The following is a 23,647-nucleotide window of genomic DNA, read 5'->3' as shown; positions in this document are numbered from 1 at the left end:
GGACTGACTGGTCCTGTGAAACCATAGCCACAGGAAATCCATGACTCAGTGTAACAACAGGGTCTCTGAGAGTAGTTTTGGTGAGGGTCCAGTATTGATAGTTCAAGTCAGAGGCCTTGAACGAGACCAACAACTCATTGTAATGAACATTTGCTAGTAAAGCTATTTGTTTTACTACATGACACATGATAGCTTCTGATGCCACTAAGATGAATTAAGAGGTGATGGAGTGAAGTGTTTTTTTTTTTATTTATTTAATAATTTTATTTTTTTTTAAATTCTCTTTTGGCAGGGTAAATGCTGCAAAGAAGGCAGATACAGAAGGAATAGGAAATGATTGGGATTGGGGTGCATGATATGAAATCAATAAAATGTTTTTAAAGTATTTCTTATTTTTATTTTATGAGAATAAGGATTTTGCTTACATATATGTATATGCATGCCTGATTCCCACAGGAGTCAGAAGAAGACATTAGATCACCTGGAACTGGAGTTACAAAGGATTGCAAACTATTCTGGGAACTCAACCCAGGTCCTCTGCAAAAGCAGTAAGTGTTGAGACATCTCTCCAGTTCTGAAATATTTATTTTAGGTGACAGGTTTTGAAGGTTTCAGTCTGAGTCTGTTGATCCAGTTGTGTGAGTCTGCTCATTAGAGTGTGTTGGGGGTTGGGTGGGTTAGGTGGAGTTGTCCAGCAAGGACATAGAAAGAAAGGCTCAGAAAAGGGAGGGTTAGGGTCCCAATAACCATGTCAAGGGAATGACTCTAACAACTGGAAGCTTTTCTATGAGACTCCCTCCTTTTCCTATTTCCAAAACTCCCAGCATTACCCCCTCAGCCTTTGAATTAAATGTCAGTCAGAGAGACATTTAATTCTAAACTATAGCTTACCACGGGAACAGTGTGAGCCACTGATTCCTTGACTTCAGGAGAAGGCAGAACAGTGGAGAATCCAGGAAACAATCCATCTGTCAGCCCACACACAACAACATTTATGACTAGGGCATCCATGGACTGGCCTGTTAGGCTATGAGGAACAACGAAAGAAGATTTGAGTTGATGTTTGATTGATGACTTAGCATCAACTGGGTGAAGAGACAGGGGCTGGCATTTCAAGCAAGCAGAAGGTACATGAGTGCCACCACGGTGGTCGTAAGATAGGTGGGGTGGATGTGGAACAGGAGCTGCTTGTCTAAGGTGAAGGGAGTTGATGGGCGAACCTGTAGCAACACCTACTAGCTTGTCTGTTGAACTTCATCTGTAGCCCTAAATCTTTCTCAAGCTTCAGTTAGTATTTTTATTAGAATAATTCTAATAATGATTAAATTCAATGATTCTAATAAATAATGATTTATTAGAATAAATTTAACAATGGTAATTATTTGAAGGCTCTTTTTCAGCATTAAAGATTAGATACAAGGCCTCTGCACATGCTCCGTGAGTGTTCTATGATAACTCCTGTCCACCCTACTCTTCCTTATTGTTCATTCTTTGGAGATAGGTTGTCAGTGGGTTACTCAGTGACACTGCTGAAGATAGGAGATGGCTGGGGGGAAGAAAGTGTTTTCAGTGCCCATCTCCTCCCCAGATGCTGTTTTAGACATGAATGACAATACACAAACTCTGTCTGAGACAGACAGCTTGACCGGTGGTCAGTAACACCCTGGGTGACAGGAAAGCAGAGAATAAAACATTTCAACGGAGGCCTATTTCAAACATTATAATGAGAACTCTTCGATCCGGTTGTATTCCCCTCTCACATATGGCTAGGTTACAATTCAGCCAGTCAGATCTCTCAGCCAAAGAGAGGGTCCACAGAACACTTGTGACGGACTGTGAGGCTAAGATGAGCTGCTACAGGGGCCCACAGTTTGCAGAAATAAACAGTGAATGGCAATCTAGAGATGCTCTTAATTCTTCTTTCCAGGCTACAAAGCTGGGGTGGAAATGGCACGAAGACCACTCTTCACATACAAAGGTCTCTAAACAATAATAAAGTAAATGTACAATCATAAAAGGAAATATAAGTGAAGCACAATCATTCCATTGGCTCTTTTTTCTTGAACCAAAGCTAAGAGGAAGGACACTTACCATGCTTTCTCTCCTGGCAGCATCCCGCCTTCAAGGCCACCAGGAGCTGCTCTGAGAGGGCTCCAAGGCTAAACCAAGTGCTATTAGGATTAAACACTTCCTCTTTGGCTGGCCCAAGTTACCCAGACAGGAAGGTGATTTTCTGCCACATTATAAAAAAACACAAGGAAGGAAAGGCCCCGAGACCCCATTCTTTTGTTCTACTGTGCTCGTCCTGTCCTCCAAAGCATCGTTTTAATTTGTACTCTCTAAAAGGTGTATATATGTTTGGTGTTATTGGGAAGGGACCACTTGGGAAGAGGCGAATCAGCAGGGGTGGGAAAGAAGTAGGAGAGAGTAATGGGGCAAAGTGAAACATTGTAGATATGCATTGTATACACGGCTCAAAGCAAATCTTCTAAAGTTACTATTTAAAAAAAATTAAAAATGAAGATTTATTTTTTCTCTTCTCCCTCCATCTCTCTCACAGAGGCAACTACAATATTTCTAGCTTGCCTACCCTGTTGCTTTTCTTTAACACACACACACACACACACACACACACACACACACACACACACGGGTACACACAGTCCTCAGGTTCCCTTTACACTTATTTTTGAGTCCTTCTGTCAGTGAGACCAAGAACATTCAGAAGGGACTTGTTGACCTCTGTGACAATGTCTATCCTTTTTTTGAACGTAATATTGCTTTTCTTTCTTTAGTAATAATTATTAATTTATTCTAATGATCAAGTGAACTTTTAGTTTTTATAATAAATGCCATTCTACACAGTTACACACTTTATAAAAACTGTGGAGGTAACTACGACATGGCAGAGGTCTGAGAAATGTTCTACAAAGCCAGTGTTCAACTTGTGCCTTATATATACCACCAGTGGAACCACACCTGTCCCTGATGGCTGTCTAGGACTGCTCTCTTCTACAGCGTCAGAGTAGAACATTCCAGACAGAGACGTAATGGCCCCAGAGCCTAAAATATTTAACATGTGACCCTTTTAGAATCATCTTATGACCAATTACAAAACTGTGCTAAGACATCTAAAATGAAGCTTTAATAGTATCGTTGTTATTCTTAAAAAACGATGAGAGAGCGGCTATAAACGGTCCCCGGGCGGGCTGGCGGAGCCCGCCATGGGAAAGCGGCTACAGGAGGGCACGCTTCCTTGGCCCACGGTGGCGGCAGGTAACAGACGCGTAAACACAGGAAATAGCCATAAGTATTTATTAAGGAAGGGGGAGAAAGAAAGACAGAGAAAAGAGATAAGAAGAGAGAGGAGAGATAAAAGAAGAGAGAGACAGAGAAAACGCGTGCGCACGCCAAGGAAGCAGAAAGAGAGAGGGGGTCCCAAGATGGCGATGGGCGGGTCAGAGGTTATGGGAGTGGGCGTGGCTAGGGCAGGGACCCAAGAATAATAATCGTAATGATTCTATAAGACATCATTGCATGACTTCCCCTGAGGACTGGGAAATGCCTATTTATTCCCAGTGGAGCATTAGCAGCAAACCAAAGAAACAGCTCCATTTAAGTCTTGCTTGGTGAAACTGAGGTTAATTAGGGTTACGGAAGTGTGTGTGTGTGTGTGTGTGTGTGTGTGTGTGTGTGTGTGTGTGTGGCGGGGGTACTTGAATGGGTAACTTGTGGTCACCTACGTTCACCGAATGAACATCTCTCCTCCTCCCCAACGTCTAGCAACTCTTAACTGTCTGCATAGCCTTTGGAAGGGATGAGGTCTACTGATTCCCTCCCACTCCATGACTGACAGTTGATAGGACCAATCTTGTGTAGGTGTCCTTCAGGTAGTCATAGCTGCTGACACTGTGTCATGCATGACACCAGAGGACACAGGGCTGCAGCAAACATAAATACATTCACCGCCAGCCTTGATCTATACTGTTGCTTTTTTTACATTCAGGGTGGTTAAAGGCCTTTCCAAAGCCCAGAGCATTCCAGGACAGCGAAGGCTTGAGGCTATGTGAGAACACTGGGCTATTATGAGAGTTTCTTTGTTTACTGTTTGACAGGATAGATTCTGTCTTCTCAGATTCTGTTTGATCACAAGCACTGTGGCATAGTAAAAGGGAGAGATGAGTTATTCAGCCCCCCCCCCCCCCAGCTGCTCTAAAGAGTAAACCTTGCACTTCAAAAGATCCTGGTGCAGCAGGAAAAGCCGATAGCTTTCTATTTTCAGCAAGGAGGGAGAAAGAGCCGCTGGGAAAGCTCATCTTATGGGAGCATCTGCCTAGCAGGAACAGTCTCATCTACTGTTCAAGGTTCTACCGTCTTACTCATTTTTTCCTTTTCCGTGTACTAACATATTCTGGCCGTTCTCTCCACAGTTGGTATTCCTGCCGTGAAGCAGCATTCCAGTCACCTGTGCATGTCCTCTGAACATGTGTGTCCTCTGGAAGCTTGCTCGTTAGCATTATGAGTCCTTACTGTGACTCAAACACTTTCCAAATATGGCACATTTATTGTCTTATAATTGATAAAGGATGCTAGGTAGGAAGAAAGGAAATGAAATGGGCCATTTGGAGGCCCGTGCTTTCCAGGCACATTGGGGACTTATGAATATAATGTCAGTATCTTCTGGCACAAATGGCTTGATCAATGTTCAGTAGAATCCTTTTTGATGTAGATAGGAGGTTCCTCCTCGTTTGGGGACATATAAATATTAATATGTTGACATTCTCAAATGGAAATATGGTTGATGATCAATAATAGCCCGTATAGCTGGCAGGGCCAGTGGCTGTTAATCACAGTTTGATCGAGGCAGCAGGTACTTCCCTTCATCAGACAATGCCAGGGACCTACTGAGTTAAGGGAATTACGTTTGGCATTCTAAAAACAACAACAGTACAGTTGAAAGGTGAAAATAAATATGATATGCTTGAGAACGAGGCAGTGAGGTGGTAGGGATTATAGTGCTTTTTCTTCTTTCAGTTTTTTTTCTTCTTAAATGGAAAACAGATTTTTTTCATGCAGTATATTCTGATTATAGTTTCGTCTCAATTTTTCCCACATCCTCCCCACTTCCCCACCCACCCAAATCCAGCCAAATCCACATCCTTTCTTTCTCTCATTAGAATGCAAACATACATCTAAAATCATCATTATCATTATCACTACTAATAGTAACAAAAAGTAAAATAAAAATCAGGATAGAACAAAACAAACAAAACAATCCGTGACTCTCCTTTTAGTCAGAAATGTACAAAATTACCCGCAAAGTCCCTCCTTCAGAGCAGGGACTTTGTCTGCTGGCTTCCTAAGTTCTTATCAGAAACACGACTCTTGGCACTCCTGTCTTCTCCTTTCTGCTAGCATAGGTCACACTCAGGCACTTGCCTGGAGTTCAAGGCACACACCTTCTCTCTGAAATCCCAGTGGCAGAAGCTACTCACAGCCTTCCGCTGCTGAGCCTGCCCACTCTCTCGGAAAGTATATGTCTCCTTTCTTTGTGTCTCTCTCTCTCATTCTGGAGACTGTGGAGATTCCCAGCTAACCCACTCTGGTGTTTTCAAGATATAATTCCAATCAATAATCTGACCATTTTGCCCATTCTTAAGTTTTTTTTTTTTTTTAGTTTTGAAATGAAGAATCTGTGAAAGAGACACTGGGTCCTCTGATGTCACATGACCTCTTGAAGTAGGTTCTCTTATTATCTCTATTCTACAAAAGAGGACACTGGGGACACAGAGATTTAGTAATGTGCTAAAAATCATATTGATAAATGGCAGAATCAATATTAACATTCAAAGCCTTTCCATAGGTATATTTTAATGTATGCTTTTCTCTCCTTTCTTACATCCTTCCTCCTTCCTTTCTTCCTTCCTTCCTTTCTTTTCTTTTCTTCTCTCTCTCTCTCTTTCTTTCTTTCTCGCTCTCTTTCTTATTCCCTTCCTTTCTTATTTCTTTTTTGATTTGAAAGGAGGTGAAAGAGAGTTAGACAGACATACAGGCAGACTCAGAGAAGGGAAGGGAGGGAGAAAGTGTGTGAACATTTCACCGAACATGTGTTGGAGGTCAGAAGACAACCTACAGAAATCAGGTCTACCGTGTGGGTTCTGTGGGCTAGACTCTCATCAGGCTTAGCAGCTAGCACCTCTCCCCACTGAGTCATCTCACCGTCCATACCTGTATTTTAGTCAGAGTACTTGCTTGACTCTTCAGATCTTGAAATCCCAGTAAAGTGACAGTATATAGCTGTATCTTGTGTTTCAGGCCATCCTTGTATGGAGTGAACATTCTTAGCTCCCATTCCTGGAGAAAGCAGAGATTTCAGCAAGGAACTGAAGCTGGAGAGGCTGGAGAATGTGCTCCCGACTCACAATTTAACCTTCTTTTCTCCAGACCAGACCATTAGGCAGGAAGTGCTAAGGAGACAGCAAGGGCAATACAAAAGTATTTAATAAACTTATTTTACAATGTGTTTGTCCGTGAACAATGATAAACATTGAAGCGTATAAAGCACTTGCTACAGGATGCAAAGTGATCAGAGGAACCCCAAACTAATACAAGAAAGAGTTATGTGTGCTAAGCACATATTATCAACAATTAGGCAATATAATGACGCATTTTCATGTGACAACATTTTTAGTTAAATAAATATGTCTTTTATCTTTGAGAGAACAGGTAAGAGAAACAGTATTTATTGACAGCTGCAAATATTCATCCGTAGTTCTGGTACTAAAGCCTTCCCTTTTGCTTATTTGCATCTGTATAGACTATAGTTAGCTGGGCTTTTCATGACTTGTTTGGTGTGTGGAAGCAGGCCAAGAGCCAGGATTCATCCTTGACAGAATGCCCATGTAGATTAGGAACTGCAATGCTGGAAAGCCAGAGGTTTTTTTCAGACAGAAAACTAGCAATTCACTGGGCAACTTTGACTATGAAACTGAGATCTTTATCCTGAGCCATAGTACCCATCTAAGAGTGTCCTGAACCCAGCAGCCCTGCTCACAGTACTTTCCTGCAAGCTGCAATTAGGAGTGGTGTCTTACCCTGTTTGCTAAAAATACACACTTGAAAGCTATCCTTCAGCATGAGAGAGGTGACGGGAGTGGAGAGAGGTGGAGTGCGGTGAGGATGGGGGCGGGGAGACAGTCTGCAGGCCCGGCTCAGATGCGCAGCTTACTTGTGTACTGACCCCAGGTTCTAGAACATGCTGTGAACAGTGCTTAATCTGTTTCCTCTCGAGGAGAGATTGAAATTGCCCAGATCTGCTTTTATTTAAAGCCATTTAATTTGCTACCGACAATAGTTGCTTTGTGCATCTCCGTTAGTTTGTAAATTGGCGCGAAAACATTCGGATTTCAACGCTAACTAAAATATTTTTTACACAGTTTTTTTTTTAAATTTTTTTTTCAGGAGTGGGCCAAGGGCCAAGGAAAGCTCTCTACTCTCAACTCATCTCCTAATTTGAGAATTAGGATTTTGCAATATATATGTTTTCGGAGGAGGAAGAAAAATATCCAAACATAGGGAAACACACAGAGGTGTGGTATAGAGGCTGCTGAATAATACCAGAAGACAGCAAAAGCAGAGAAAGACTGTCCCCTCCTGGCTTTAGAAAGTGGGGAACTGGTTATGATTTGACTCCATACCTCTGGCCTGTTGAACCATGAGATAACAAACATACGTTGTTTAAAACACACAGTTCAAGTCCTTTTGTTGCCAGAGCCCTAGAAAGTAAATACATGAGGCACAAAACTCTGTAAATTAGTATAATGGACACTGAACTGTTTCAATTTAAGTTAGTTAAGTTAATATATGTTAGGATGTAGCCAGCCAGGCTCACTAGCCACAGGGCAGATGTCCATTTACCACACGGGGTTAGTGGATATTGAGTGGTTCAGACTTAGAGCATTCCTCATTGCAGTATGTTCGATGGACAAGACTGGAATGGATTTGACCTTTAATAATTTCCCAGAATTCACATGGTATGCTGAATGAGCCTATGTTAGTTACACATCTGTCATTTGACAAATACCGAAGAAAGGCAATTTAAGGGAGGAAGGATTCATTTTGGTTCATGGTCTCAACCGGTTCAGCTCACACTTGGCTGATTCCACTATTTGGGTACATGATCAACGCAGATTATCCTGGGAAGATGTGGGGGAATAACTGGTCACCTCTTGGTTGCTAGGCAACATAGAATAGGATCTGAGGATAGAATAGGTATATCCAAGAAAGGCTTCACATGGGAACCAAACTTGGTTGTTTTAGAAATGTCATTTCAAATCACTGATTTCCAGCACAGACCCTTCTTATTTACTTCCTTAAGTAATTTTGAAATAGCAAGTGTCCTAACAAAATTTCTTTCAGTGAAGATACCCATATTACCCAAAGATATAATTTAGGTGGCAAAGGTTTACTATCTGGATTTTTTATCTTCATCAAATCTTCCTAACTGACTCAGTGGAAAATTTGTACTCAGATCACTATTTAGTGTTGGTGGGGGGCAGTATTATCTCTCACACAAATGGTTGGTGGAGGGAAGGAAACACGTACACCCCAAATAACGGTCTTTTAGGAGGTCATAATTTCTTATTAATCTTGTGTCTAAATTACCTGATTTATAATAGCTTCCAAAGTAATATATAATCTGAATTAAAAAAAAAAAAGAATCTTCCAGGACTCATGAGACTGCACAGCTGGGGGGGAGCTGTTGTGTAAGGGCTGACAGCTTGAGTCTGATCCTCTCACCCCACAAGGTGGCAGGAGAGAACTTGACGCCTGAGTGTTGCTCATAAGCACTCCGTGGCATGAAATATGCCTGCTTAGACAGACAGGCAGACAGACAGAGGGACACATCAAACTAAATAAAAACTTATAAGTTCCTGGCTAACTGACCCTAGGACCATGCTGGCTATTTTGTACCCCCAATGAGAAGCCTCACAGTGCTAAGCACATTTGGATTTATTTATAGATCAGCAAAGCATGCCATTAGATAGTCATGTTTCTGAAATGGGCATAAATAGAAGTAGTGAGAAGACTTCCATTTGTAAGCCAAGAAAAGAACCTCCACTAGCCTTCTTACTCCTTTATCTGTGGTTTGTAGCCTCCGGGACCTTGAAAAGAATCCTTCTCTGTTGTTGAAAGTAGCCAGCCCATGGTATTTTGTTATGCCAGCTTCATGTAACAAACACAATAAAATGAAGTACTGTCATGCTTAAAATATGAGGCTTCTTCCCCAATCTCATGGGCTGGAGGCTTGGATAACATATGGTAGTGCTACTGTCAGAGGTTTGTGGATCTATTTTTTTCTTTTGTAATTCTTCTCTCATATATTGCATTCCCACTGCAGTTTCCCCTCTCTCCTCTCTTCCTAGTCCCTCGTCCATGACTCCTAAATCCACCCTTCCTTTTCCCTTCAGAAAAGGGTAGACCTCCCAGGGAAATCAACCAGACATGGCATATCGTGTTGCAACCATACTAGGCAAATCCCCTCATATTAAGGCTGGACAAGGCAATCCAGTAGAATGAAAAGGAGTCAGAGATATTCCCATTCCCACTGTTAGGAGTCCTACAAGAACGTCAAGCTGCAGAACAATTACTTGCATACAGGCCCCCTGTTGGTTCAGTCTCTATGAACTCCTAGGAACCCTGGTTAGCTGATTCTGTGGGCCATTTTCCTGTGGTGTCTTTGACCCTCAGGCTCCTACAATCCTTCATTCTGCAGGGTTCCCTGAGTTCTGCCTAATGTGTGGCAGTGGGTCTCTGCATCTATTTCCATAAGCTGTTGGATGAAGCTTCTCTGATGACTACTGTGTTAGGCTCTAATCTCCAAGTATAGCAGAATTTCATTAGGAATCATTTCATTGACTTTTTTTTCCTGGCCTGTTTGGTTCTATACTAGGTCACTGAGCTATGTAGCCTCTGGTTCCTGGCCCTTTAGACTGTATCAGATATGGGCTCCTTCTTGAGGCCCGGGTCTTGGAATTTTTAAGAGGCAGAAGAAGAAGCAGTCACTGGGGTCGTCCGGGAGTCTCGCTTATCAGTGGATCCATCATGCTCCTCTCTTTGCTTCTTGTCCTCTAAGATTCTCCTTCAGATGTTCTGCTGTGGTGACCATAGGAGACCGGAAGAGCATGCGCTCAAGCCACCATAGACTGAACTCTTTGAAAATATTAGTCTAAATGCACCTTTCCTGTCTTAATGTTTGACTTTTTGGTAACATGTATGCAAAGTAACCAGTACAACACTCAATAGTAGACTTGCTGCTGAGTTTTTCAGCCCACAACACTCCCATATCAATTCCATAGTAGACACTCCATAAATATTTTCTGGACAAATTATTAAAGAAAAACACAAAAATTTAAATTCTTAGAGTAAGCCTGAATTCAAACATTTTATTGGTTGCTTTATTGGAATATGAGCAGGGCAGCTTGCAGATTCAAAACAGTGCCAGCCTCAGGTCCTTCTCCCTGTGTTCCCTGTGTTCTTTTGACCTTTCCTTTTTATTCCACTTGTAAAGGTGACATTTAGAGAATACAGCTTGCAGTCATGATTGCCAGACTGTAAATCCTTGTTCTACCATTGTGACCTTTGTAAAAGTAATTTCTCTCGTGTCCCAGCTTGATGCATATAAAGCTGTGGACAGGGTCTTTCTCTTCAGGCAACTAGGAGAATAAAGAGACAAGTGCCATCCTTCGGAGACAAATGTTGGGCTCCCATTAGAGCTCATAGTTATCAGTTGTTCCCATGTTTTAACCATGAAGCTTTATATTCTCTTCCTTTTTGTTATTTTCAGCTTCTAGATTTATTAGCGGTGTTTCTAACAAGAATACATGTTTGCACAATTTTCCCAATTTGGGATATAACAATTCTTTCTTAAATCCACATCAGCTAGTCTTTTATCTTTTCCCTTATAGTGAAGGTCGCTTATGTTACTGTCACTCACTCAGATTGTATTCCTCAAAATATTTAATTCAAACACACTCCCATCTGTTATGGGTTGAATATAAAGTATCCCCAAATGCTCATAGGTTAAGGTCTTGGTTGCCAGTGGATGGAATTTTGAGAGGTGGTTGGAACATGAGGGCTACAATGTTATAGTTTGATGGACTATTAAGAGATAAAGTAGCTTACAGAAGTATGGCTTTGAAAGGTATGTCTCAACCTTCAGTCCTCCCTTTATGCTCTTTGTGTATTCTGACATCTGTGAAGTGATTGGCTTTCTCCTCCACACACTCCCACTGCCTTGATATTCTTCCCTTATCACAGGTTTGGAGCAACGAAGTCCGCTTTCCATGGACTGAAGCCTCTGAAACCACGAAAACAAATATGTTCCTCTGGTAAACAGTTTTCTCAAATATTTTGTCACAACAATGGAAAACCGATTTAGCACACTCTCTCCACCTATGCCTTGCTTTTCTGAATATTCTGAAATATAGTAATCATTGATTCCATTATTTTATACTTCAAGCTGAACTTTTCAATGCTGAGCAATACTGTGATATTAATTTTCAATGCCTTGCTGTGATATTAATTTTTTTATTCCCCTAACTTCATCCTAAAACCAAGGGCTATGGTATTAGAAGTGAAAGTCATTAAATTATGTGATTAAATTATGAGGGAGGAGTCTTCTAAGATATTAGGGGTTTATTAAAAAATTCAGCTTCTGTCATTATATTGAGGTATTTTCTTTAGTAGTTTTAATGTAAGATGTCTTACATTAAGGTATGTGACTCATTTTGAGTACGTTTTTGCTCAGCATGAGAAATATGAATCCAGTTTCATTCTTCTATATTTAGTTTCCTTAGTTACAGAGGCTGTCTTTTCTCCAAATTATGTTTTGACAGCATTGGCAAGAAGCAGCTGACTACAACTGGATGTTTATTTCTGAGAATTTTATTCCATTCCATTTGTCTACTTGTGTTTTTCTACCAATAATGCGGTTTTTTGCTACTATAGCTTGGCTGTATATTTTGAAATTGGGTTGTGTGAAGCCTCCACTGTTGTTCTTTTTGATTAAGATTGCTTTAACTATTCAGAATTTCCATATAAATTTTAGGGTTTCCTTTTTCTAATTTTGTCAAAATTACCATTGGCATTTTGATGTGGATATTATTAAATCTGTAGACTGCTTTTGATAACATGATCATTTAGACAACACTAATTCTGTTCATCTATGAATATAGAATCATTATCTTCTAGTGCCTTTGCTATGTATTCCATCAGTGTTTTTATAATTTAAGAAGATATTTGTGACTATTGAGTTGACAAGCGCTAGACTTGGGATGTTAATTCTATGTGTCTACTTGATTGATAACAGGATCCCTGCATATGTAGTCAAACATTGCTCTAACTGTTTCAGCAAGGCTATTGGCGAATGATTTTACCACTTAAATTGACCAAATGAAGAGCGTATATTGCAATCTGTGGAGTTACCGGCCCCGTTGAATTAGATAAATTCCTAGATAAGGTTAAAAGGCTGACAACCAGAGTGAATTTCTTCAAGTTCTTTTGAAATTAGACATAATTATTTCCTCATCTTCAGACTCAAACTGAAACATCGGTTATTCCCGAGTTTCAAACCTGAAGGCCTTTGAACTATTACTTTGCCACTAGCTTTGTCCATCTTGCTCTGAGGCTTCTGGCTATGGGATGAAATTATAACACCAGCTCATTGCTCTCCAGCTCACTGACTCTATGATCATGGGATTTGAGATTTTATAATAAATATCCTTCCTCCCTCTCTTGGTCCCTCCCTCCTTCTCTCCCTTCCTCCATGTGTGTGTCTCTCCATCTCTTTTTGTCTCCCTTTCGGTTTCCATACACACACACACACACACACACACACACAAATGCTGCCTATGCATCCATTCACATACATTAAAATTCCACACATATGTCTTCCCTCTCTATTTTTCATTGGTTTTGGTTTTCTGTGTAGTGATGCCTAATACAATCTATCTATAGTATTCAGAGTTCAAATAGCAAGACACTAATAAAATTCACAAATGAAAACAAATATGTACCACATTTAGTTCCCAGCAATAAACATTTAACAAACTAAAACATTTTCTTTTCATTTCATTTTCAAAATAATTAAAACTTCCCCAAATCCAGTATGTCATTTTAAAAAACAACAATAATCTAGAGACTTCAAGAAGGAAAAAAGTGATTAAATGGGCTTTTGTAGAAGAAACATATAGCAAAACACACTGGCCAACTACAACCAGTTCAGGTTCATATCCTCTTTCTTTTAAATTCCCACTTTGGAAGAAATCATTTAAAGGACAGTTGGGAGTCCTTGATTAGATTATCAGTTAAAAATACCCCATGGTGGGGCACGCCTTTAATTTCAGTACTCGAGAGGCAGAAGCAAGGAGATCTCTGCGAGTTCAGGGCCAGCCTGGTCTACAAGAGCAAGGACAGCTAGGGCTGTTACACAGAGAGACCCTGTCTCAAAAAACCAAGCAAACAAGCAACCAAGCAAGCAACCAAACAAACAAACAAAAAACCTTCATGATGTAGATAAACTGTACTTAAGCCTTATGCCTAAGGAAACACCCAAGCAGAAAAGGAAAGAATACACAAAATTAACCTAGACCCCTCTCCTAGGCACAAAGTGATTCTTGTGTATATCTATAAATAATGAAATTGATACTACATTTTGTCATCTGGAGGAATTAATTATTGCTGTCCAGTATTGAAACGCCCAATATCTCCCTACCTGCAATGGCAGAGTGTTGGGATTTGAAGTATGCCACCATGACTGGCCATTTAGGAATTTTCTAGCAAAGTCATGGGGTGGGACAGATGGTTTGACTACAGAAGTCTGAGATGATAACTATTATTGATTGTGGTCAAGAAGACGGCAGGTGGTCCTGTGTCCTGAAGATCTGGGTGAAACTACGGTATCAGTAGCCAAACTAGATGATCTCTTGTCACATCAAGATTTACAGTTCTATGATCTTTGGTTTATAATTAGTTGTGGTTTCTTTACCTGAACACCGTGAAAAAACTTAACTGCTCTACTATTAAAACTATTAAAGTTTGGCTCAATAAATTGATTATATAAAATTTAAAAAATTTACTGCTCAATAGTAACACAATAAAATGTTTATTTGTTGTCCAACAAAACAGGATATGTAGTATTTTGTGAATTTAATATTTTCTTAGAATGCAAGTGTAGACTATCACTAATCTTTATGAAATGCTTTTGGCCATAAAAATAACAGTTTCATGTCTCCAAGGCTCTTGGACACCACCTTCTCTATTGTCTTCTGTTACTGCTCTTTCTATTCTGTGTTCTTATTTCATTTGTTGGCTTTAGAAACCACCATGATGAGCAAGTGTAATGACAGATTTTGTAAAACTCTACATCTTAAGAACTTGAAATATGAAAGCTTGTGATGTGGTATTCCCCTCTGTGTGCTGTGAATATGTCTTATTACAATTGGTTAATAAAGAAGCCACTTTGGCCTATGGCAGGGCAGAACAAAGCCAGGCAGGAAATCTGAACAGAGTATAGAGAGAGGATAGGCAGAGTGAGGGAGATGCCATGCAGCTGCAGAAGGAGTGAGACACTGGACCCTCACTGATAGGCCATACCCTCGTGACGATACATAGATTAATAAAAATGGGTTAATTTAAGATGTAAGAGCTATCTAGGATAGGCCTAAGCTATTGGTCAAGTAGTGTTGTAATTAATATAATTTCTGTGTGATTATTCAGGTCTGGGTGGCAAAGAAACCAATGCACAGTCTCCGTCTACAAGTTTGTTCTGCAGTACTCTAAGAAACTCAGTTAATTTTTCTTCTTGTCCATTCATTGTTTCTAATAAAAAGTTACCATAAAATAATTCTCCTTCATTAATGTACAAGAGAAATTTTATCCAACTTTCATTGAAAGTTAATGAGGGTACAAAAATATAGGCTGTGAATATTTTCCACAGTCAACCCATTTTTGTTTACTGATAATATTTTTTCAAAATACTTGAAGCTCAGGATTTTATATTCTTTTTGTTGTTGTTGTTGTTGTTTTCGAGATAGGGTTTCTTTGTAGCTTTGGAGCTTATCCTGGAACTCGTATCCAGGCTGGCCTCAAACTCACAGAGATCCACCTGCCTCTGCCTCCCGAGTTCTGGGATTAAAGGCGTGAGCCACCCCTGCCTGGGTCAGGATTTTATATTCTATAGAATTATTTATCTGCACTACAAGATTTAAAGACATGTGGTAAAATATGTCTGTATTGTGAGGTGATCAAATATATAGCAAGATTTTTCTTCATACAATAAATACAATTAATTATTGTTATTTCTATCTCATATATTACATCCTAACCACAGTTTCCCTTCTCTTTCCTCCCCCAAGTCTCTACTGCTACCTTCTACCTTACCATAGATCCACACCCCCATCTCTCCTCAGAAATGAGCAGACTTCCCTGGCACATCAAACAAACATGACATAACAAGCTACAATAAGACCAGCCACAGACCATCACATCAAGGCTGGATGAGGCAATCCAGGAGGAGAAAAGGGTCCCATAAGTAGGCAGAGGAGTTAGAAACCACCTCCACTCCCACTGTTAGGAATCTCACAAGAACACTAAGATCCTCAGCCATAGCATATATGCAGGGGACCTAGGTCAGAGCCCTATAGGCTCCCTGATCTCTGTGAGTCCCCATGAATCTGGTCAATTGGTTCTGTGGGCCATCTTCTCTTGGTGTGCCTGATCCCTTTGGTTTCTCAATTTTTTTAAATAGGCATGTTGGCTTTCAACAGTTCTTGGCTAGTCACTTGTTTCTTTGACACCTCTGGCCTCCTGATCTCTGTGCAATTTGAGGGTAGGTTTTGCATGCATAGGTGGGAGCATAGGTTTAGGAGAGAAGGCTAAAAAGAATACCAAGTGTCCTGGTCAATCATTGTCTACCTTATTCCGAAGATACAAGATCTATCATTGAATTTGAAGTTGGGTTTGTGGCCCAACAAGTCTCAGCAAGCTTACAGGTCCACATGGCCATACCTAACTTTATATGTGGATACTGGGATCCAAACTGAGGTCCTCATTCTTTTGTGACAAGAACTCTTACTTACTGAGTTATATCTTTGTCTATTAAATTTTTTTCTTGTACAGATGGGTAAGTTAACAGGGAATTTTCTCCTGTAGGCCAGGAGAGTAAGTAGTCAAATTTTTCCCTAGTTTTAACTATGTAGAGACTTCAGTCACTCATGCAGGGTTCCTGAATTTAACCTACTACCCTACTTGTAGCCAAGATGTTATTAATTTCTGGAATAGCAATAATTCTGAAAGCCCTCTATCATTTGAAATAATAAAAGTCATAAGAGTAGCAAGAAAATTAAGCATGGAAATTTTCAACGAAGGAGAAAGAATTTTGTAAAACCAAACACAAGAATGGACTCCATGGAATGAATGGCAGGCTATTGGTTCCTAATGTTTTGGAAGTCTAGTTCATTCCTTGACGGGTTGAGAATGGACTGGGTGACTCTATTGGTGACAGTGTTCCCTTCTACTTAATCTTTGTGACACAATACAATGAAAACTGGAATAGTAAATCTAAGCTGAGTTATGGAATCATCCCCAGAGGGGCGAACGCCTCCTGTGAGTCAAAGATCCAGTGCTTTAAGTGGCAAAGCTTCTTGCAAAGTTTAAATATCCTTAATCATAGTTAACAAATGCTAATTTCCAGCTGGGAAAATTGTTTTGTGAGAAGTTTTACAGTCTTAGAAAACTTCAAAGTATGAAGAAAATTAATCATTTCTGTATATGAAGGATGAGTTATTCTTACTCCCCTCCCTGTCTGGTAACCTTGAAAAGATCATTTTAAAATTAAGGAAAATATTACCCATATTTACATTTCCCCCTACATTATGAGAAAGTGTTTTCACCAAAGCTTTCTCTTTACACATCCCCGAGTGCTTTGCAGTCTGGGTTGCTTGTGACTGGAATCAACTGCCTGTGTGATGGCTTGCTGCCGCAGTGTGAAAATCAGAACGAGGCCAAGTCTAATGAATGGGTTCATTAGACACAGAGACAATTGCTACTTTTGTTCCTTCCTCTGCTACCAACTCTATGAGTAAGAAAAAAAAAGTCTTGGCTGTAGAACAGAACCATCCTTTACCTCCCATGACAACAGAATAGGTGTTTATGTTTCATAGAGGGAGGCGAGGGGTGATGGATGATGTTTTCTTTTTTTGTTTTTTAAATTTTTCTTCGGTAAAGGACATAGCTCTAGTAAGTACTGTTAGAGTTAGTGTATTTGAAATTAATTGAAATGGTAAAAAGTTGTGATGTTTTTTAATATATGTAAACACTGGGCTTATTGCAAGGTCAGATACTTCGGTACAATGACTTACTACTAAGTGTGTCATGAGTACAGCCTATGTTCAGACATATAGATGTTCTATGAACCTTCAAAGTGGAAGATGAGCTGAAGCTGTCCCCCGAACTGCTTCAGCATCCGATAGAACCAGGGCTTCCAAACCGACAAAGACTATTTCAAATTCAAAACAATAAAAAATATTTTGTAAATATTTCTTAGGAGATAGGATTATCCAATTAAGTATGTTTCTCAAATAACAAAAGAAGTCATATCTTTCTAACTTGTGTGTGTTGCTTGGTTGCAGTATGAATTGTCAATTACCAGAACACAAAATAATCAAGTACACCAAATCATGGAAATGTTTGAAATAACACAGTGTGTTAGCAACTTTATTGGCGTTTTCCTTTGATATCTGTACTTCTGTATTCATTATTTGCATGAAAATTCAACAGCATATACTCCTTTTTAGATTCACAGAAATCAATAGGATTTACTTAAAACTTCAAGTACTTCTAAAAAGAAATCTCAGCATTGTATATATTAAGTACACTTGCTACTTTTATGTCTTTCTACTAAGAATATTTTTTCTTCAGTAGAATTCAGGATATATGTCTTTGTAAAAAATAGTGTTTTTGTAAAGACAAGATATCATTATGTGCCCTAGGGTGACCTCAAATTTGCAATCCTACGGCTTTAGCATCATCAGTTGTGTGCTAATACAACTGGCTACAAATTTTCTCATGTTTGGGGTTAGTCCTTACAATGATATCTGCTCTAAATGTAATATTTAACGTTCAGCAGTGATTAATTATATGTGTATTCATAGCTTGTGATAATGACCTACCTTGAATCTTATCATATTATTTTTGCATTTTATGTTGCATATTATCTTAATTTATGGAGGAACTTCCTTTCAGAGCACTTCTTTAATATAAAGGCATTATCTATGGAGTAAAAGGAGGCCGATTGTCAGTTATGTATCCTGATATTAATTCATTTGCTATGTACCACATAATTTTAAAAAACCCAAAGTGAGTCTTTTGCAAACAAAGTTTACCTTTTATACAGCTATTTGTGTATCTCTCAGTCAAGGGAAGAACAGTCCAGACAAGACCCAAATCACTGAGGCCAGTAGACTGAGGCACAATCAAGCTGCTGTTAAGAACAGATTGGAGTCCAGCATCCACTAATTCAAATATAAATGCTCAAAAGCTGTATAACTCAAGTAGTTAACTGAATCCTTTTGGGCTTCAGTTTTATTGCCTTCATCTATAAAAGTAGGGTTCTTGCAAGTTTAAGTGAATATGTATGCATACATAAATATGTATTTAAATATATACTGTATGTATATTCACTTAAGGCATAGAATGTAAGAATGTGTTCTTAATTCAATATCTGTCTAATACATATATATTTTAGAGAAGTTTTGTCAGTGAGCAAATGCTATTTAAATATTATCTACCATACTGCCTTACTATTTCCTCTTCTAAACTACTAATAATAACAAAGTTAAATGATTTGTTGGTTCCCTTATCCTGAAGGGTCAAAGATCACAGCAAAATGCCTGCTTTAAGAAGTTGAGCAAACAAAATGAGAAGCCCTAAGACAATATACTGAGTTACCAGCCAGCCTAATCACTTCCTGTATTCACTGCTAGCACTTTGTGGAGATAGTGGTGGGGGACTGTTAGTCTTGTTACTTTTTTTGGAAGAATGGATTGTTATGTTCCAGGGACAGGACTGATGAGAGTTCTAACTCCTGTTGCTCATCACCTATTACAGAAACAGTGGTCTTGAAAATAAAAATAAAAAACCACAACAGCAAAAACCAAAACACAAACAGAAAAAAGAAGTACAATTTCACAGAATCAATACGGTCTATTTCCAGCTTTATAAGGACAGAGATATTTGGTTTATTACTGTGTATACACAGTCCTGAGAAGCGTCTACTAATTACTGGAGGCTGGGTAACTATTTCCTGCATAAGTCCAGTGTCTGAAAACCTTACTCTACCCCGTTGATGAGCATAGAATTAAAAAGAAAATAAAAAGGCAGGTGTTCCTAAGTGGGAGATTTCTGAGCTGGAGGAGGTTAGCAGGCTTCTCAGTGGCTTTGATAGCAGCTTATGTTGGAGGTGAGAGGGGACAGAGTGGGAACAAACTGGTAAGCATTTCAGCAGCCAAGGAGCTGAGTGGACATTCACAGGAATGTGAGGTGTGCAGTGGGGCCACCCTTCCCTCAGGTTCCCCTGAACGTGTCACATTTGCATTACAAATATCTCGTCCTGCATCTTCCCAACTCTTCTGTCTCTACTTCCCTATTTTCCCCTCCAGTATTTTCAGAAACTGTTGCCCTGTTACAGAGCATTGTAAAGAACCAAAGAGAAAACCTTTGGCAAATATGGAGCTTACTTTTAAGTTGTGAGTGATGAGAGCAATTAGCTTGCTTTCTTCCATTTCACAGGTGGGGTTGACTCTGTGACATTTATAATTTAGCTCACAACCTAGCAGGATGGATTAGGGCATCAAATCTGATGCATCTGACATCCAACCTAAACACACATTCTTTGCTATTCTCCTAGCAAACGGTTCTTCCTTTCTTTCTCTCTCTCTCTCTTTCTTTTTTTTTTTTTTTTTTGAAATAGAAGCCATCCCTTTTTACAGCACAGGCAATTGGACAATTCAAACCCATTAATACGCATTCTAAGTTTTCCTAATTATCTTCAAACTGAAAGCTGAGAGGTTATTAGTCATCCTTGGCTGAGCTGCGCTCTATTCCACTCTCTCCTTTGAGTACAATAAAACAACAAACACCCTCAGAGTACATTATTAATCAATTAGATATAATTTCTTAGAATGGCTTCCATCATCTCATTTAACTTTGGAGCTTTTAAAAGACATTAATTAATTATAAGCTGTCCAAAGCTCTCATGCATTTATAAGGTGCATTACTATGTCGGGCCTGACCCCAAATTCTGGGCCTGAAAGGAAAAAAGTGTGTGAGGGGGAGGGGACTGTGGGAGAAATAAGGTGAAAACGCATCAGTAAATAGAGAAAACAATTAGGCCTAATGTAATTAGAGGGAGAATTCAGATTCATTTCATTCCAAGATACTGTTTCTATATTTGAAGTTCCATGTAGAAAAATGGGCCTTAGCATTAGAACACCATTGAAGGTGGTATAATTTCACTTGACCCTGGGACATCTAGGGCAAACATTTAGGTTATTGCACAGTTACAAAAGTTTGGACAACATGTGTTCTGAGTAACGTTAACATAAATAGTGTTTAAGGCTAGCCAACATTGGAAAGCAATCATTTCCAAGACGGTGACCAAATGTGACCAACACAGTGTCACCTGTTGGAGTTGACACAAAAGACTATTCTTGTTAACATGTGTTCATGGGATGTTTTCACCCTTGCGGTCTTCCTCTCGCGTGTAGACTAGACAGAGGCACTTTAAGAGCTGTGGCTGAAGTTTCTGAAGACATAGATTTTTCAGCTGCCATTGGTCAACATGGCAAGAAAGCAAAATGAAATTGCATTAAAAAGAAAGTAAACAGCTTATTAAATCAGGAACTTGTAAAAATCACTGGTCTCTGATCTGAAAACGTTTACGGAAGAACAGAAAAATAAGTGGTTATCACTCGTCGAGGGTCAGTGACTATTACCGGTTTCTGATGTTTAAGATAGAGTGGTTTAGTTGTTTGCCCTCGAAAAGGTTTAAATTATTGATGAGTTAAACAATTTGAGTTAGTTTTGAGTAACACTTCAAAGTAATGAACTTTACATATAGATTCCGAGCAGTCTGGAAAACGGAAACGTCAAGTAAAACAAGTTGGAAGAGCTTAGTAATGTGTATAAAAATTAAAAGACTGAAAACAAAGCCACCGCGTGTTAAATGTGTAAAAATAAATTGCATCCAGTCGTCAGGTTCCTTCCTTCCTTTCTTTTCTTCTTATTTTCCAGTCTTAGTTTGTTGGAACATACTGCACCTTCCACAACACGTTGGACAGTAGGTCCTGGTACACACTAAGGAATAGCCAACCAGGTAAATACATCAACGTGATGAGACCCATGAAATTGAGCGGATAGTGAGAATAGTCCCAGGAACAGGCCCCACACATGCGAAGCCCCAGACCCCAGGACAACTCCCACGCATAAATAAAGATCACATAGATGGGCACCCTCTTCCAGGTGCCCCAGCCACGGCTGTAGTGAAGGTGGAAGTAGAGTTTTTCAACCACAAAGCTACAACTGCCATACATGAAGAAGGACCAGAGCGATGTGTGCCCACTGCTGGATCCGTCTCCCTGCCCCAGAACATTGAAGAAGAAAGTGAAGAAGATCTCATCCAGAAAGCCATGCATTCCGAAGAAAAGGAAGCGGAGGAGGTCTGGCAGACCTTGGCTGGGGGCTCCTTCTGCGCCCTTGGGACTCCGGGGTCCTTGTCGCCCGCTTCCAGCCTCCAAAAGGACTCGGGCGTCCGGGGCTGCCGGTAGTGTGTCCCTGGTTTGCTGCTGGAGCTGCCGCGGGTACCGCAAACGCAGGAAGCGCTTCAGGAACACTTGGCCGTGGTAGAGCGCCAGTACGTATTGCAGCGCCAGGTCAAGCGCCCCCGGCGCCGCCGCGCCCCCCGGCCCGCCGCCGAGACTGAGCAGCAGTGCCTGGCCCGCCAGGGTCTGCAATCCCACGTGCGCCCAGGGGTAGAGCAGGAAATTGAAGAGGAAGGCGCTGGGGCAGCGCGGCCGCTGCAGGTAGAGCTGCTCCAGGGCAAAGTGGGTGAGCGAGTGCAGGAGGCAGCGGTAGGGCGACGAGAAGCCCAACATCCGCAGATCCAGGCTGCGGGCGAAGCGCCTGGCCGAGGACACCAACACGTCCAGGGTGATGCCGTGCATCCCGTAGAAGTAGAGGCGCATCCAGGCGGGCAGCGCTCCGCGTTCCGCCAGAGCATCAGTAGCGGACAGCGGTTCGGGGCAACTAGCTGCTGCCGGGCTGCGCAGCCCTCCTTGAGCCCCGCGGTTCCGGGTAGCGCCTCCCCTCCTCGTTGGCCCCTCACAGGCCACGTCGCTGCCCGCCATGGGCTACTCGGGCTCCTAGGACCGAGCGGCTGAGCCCCGCACCTCCTCCCGGCCGCCGGCGGTGCCCCGGGGGACTCGCGCGTAGCTCGATCCGGATCACGGTCTCCGGGCGCTTGGGGGACGCGTGGATCGCCCGGGACACTAAAAGTCCCCTTGCTGTAGCCCCGCCGCTCCCTCCTCTCCAGTACAGGGAGACCTGCTGCCCACCCGCTCCCGCGATCACCCTGCGCGGCCTAAGGAGTGGCACGGCCGGGCAAGGGGAGGTGATGCCGGGGCTGCGGGGAAGAGCGCCGAGGCTGGTGGCAACTCCATCCCCTCCACTGCTCAGCCCCGCCGCCTCTGCCGCAGACTCCGGCAGCTTTACGCGAGCGGAGACAGCCCTTCCCCTGGCCCTTCCCACACCCGGCTCGACCTCTCCCGCCTTCCACGGCCCCCGCCCCGCCCAGCCTCCAGCGCCAGGGCTCACAGGGGTCGGCTCCGAAAGGCCCTGCGCGCCGCCGAGTCCCTTCAGGCCATCTCTGCGGGCCCCGGGAGAGTGCTGTGGAGGGCTGCCGATGGGTTGGTGGCGAGAGTGGAGAACCCCCTAACAGGTGTGAAGGCGAACTGTGGGGCATTCCCGGTATCGTGGAAACCAGGGCCAGGCCTTGGCTGGCGGAGACAAATGGCCAGGTGCCACCAGCCGGAGGCCGGGCCCAGGACCAAACTGTGGTACTGTATATTTAATGTCCTTATGCAAAGCCAGCTGTGTCCCAGTCACAGAGTGTTAACCGGAGACTGCATGCCTGCTTGCCCAGAGCAGCCTGCATCTGAGTGCTGCCCCCAGGCCGGATCCTCTCTATCCGTCTTTCCCTGAGTTAGTTTTCTAGGGGTCAAGCCCAGGAGAATTTTTTTTTTTTAAATTACTTAATACCAGTCCTGGTGAGCTGAGTCCTGGCCACAGTAGGATGGAGGTCCCTTCAACAGTGTGCTTGCCGCTTCTGGCACAGACCGGGGTTGAGTTTTTCTTCTTGAAGAAATAGGTCATTTCAGAAACGCAAAGTGAAATAGAGCGCCAAGCCTTGTCTTTTAATTTTCTGACTTTTGCCCCTCCCCCCACACTTCCTGCTTCTTCCTTCTGACCTCCTAACCTCCCTCACCCCCCTCCCTGTTTCCTCTCTGTCTTCTCTCCTCTTCCCTCCCCTCAG

General features: G+C 41.6%; 1 protein-coding gene across 1 annotated transcript; it reads right to left on the bottom strand.

Moving 5' to 3' along the window:
* Positions 1-20,050: 20,050 nt before the first annotated feature.
* On the bottom strand, positions 20,051-22,471 carry Tmem229a (transmembrane protein 229A). The gene has a single exon (XM_050145908.1). It carries the CDS (start codon positions 22,461-22,463, stop codon positions 21,354-21,356), a length of 1,110 nt encoding a protein of 369 aa, XP_050001865.1. The 5' UTR covers positions 22,464-22,471; the 3' UTR covers positions 20,051-21,353.
* Positions 22,472-23,647: the final 1,176 nt, after the last annotated feature.

The sequence above is a fragment of the Alexandromys fortis genome, unplaced genomic scaffold (genome assembly GCF_014885135.2).
Source record: "Alexandromys fortis isolate MF-2015 unplaced genomic scaffold, M_Fortis_MF-2015_v1.1 scaffold_34, whole genome shotgun sequence".
Taxonomy (NCBI): domain Eukaryota; kingdom Metazoa; phylum Chordata; class Mammalia; order Rodentia; family Cricetidae; genus Alexandromys; species Alexandromys fortis.
The sequence above is the reverse complement of the archived record's forward strand: the minus strand, read 5'-3'. Positions and strand labels throughout refer to the sequence as shown.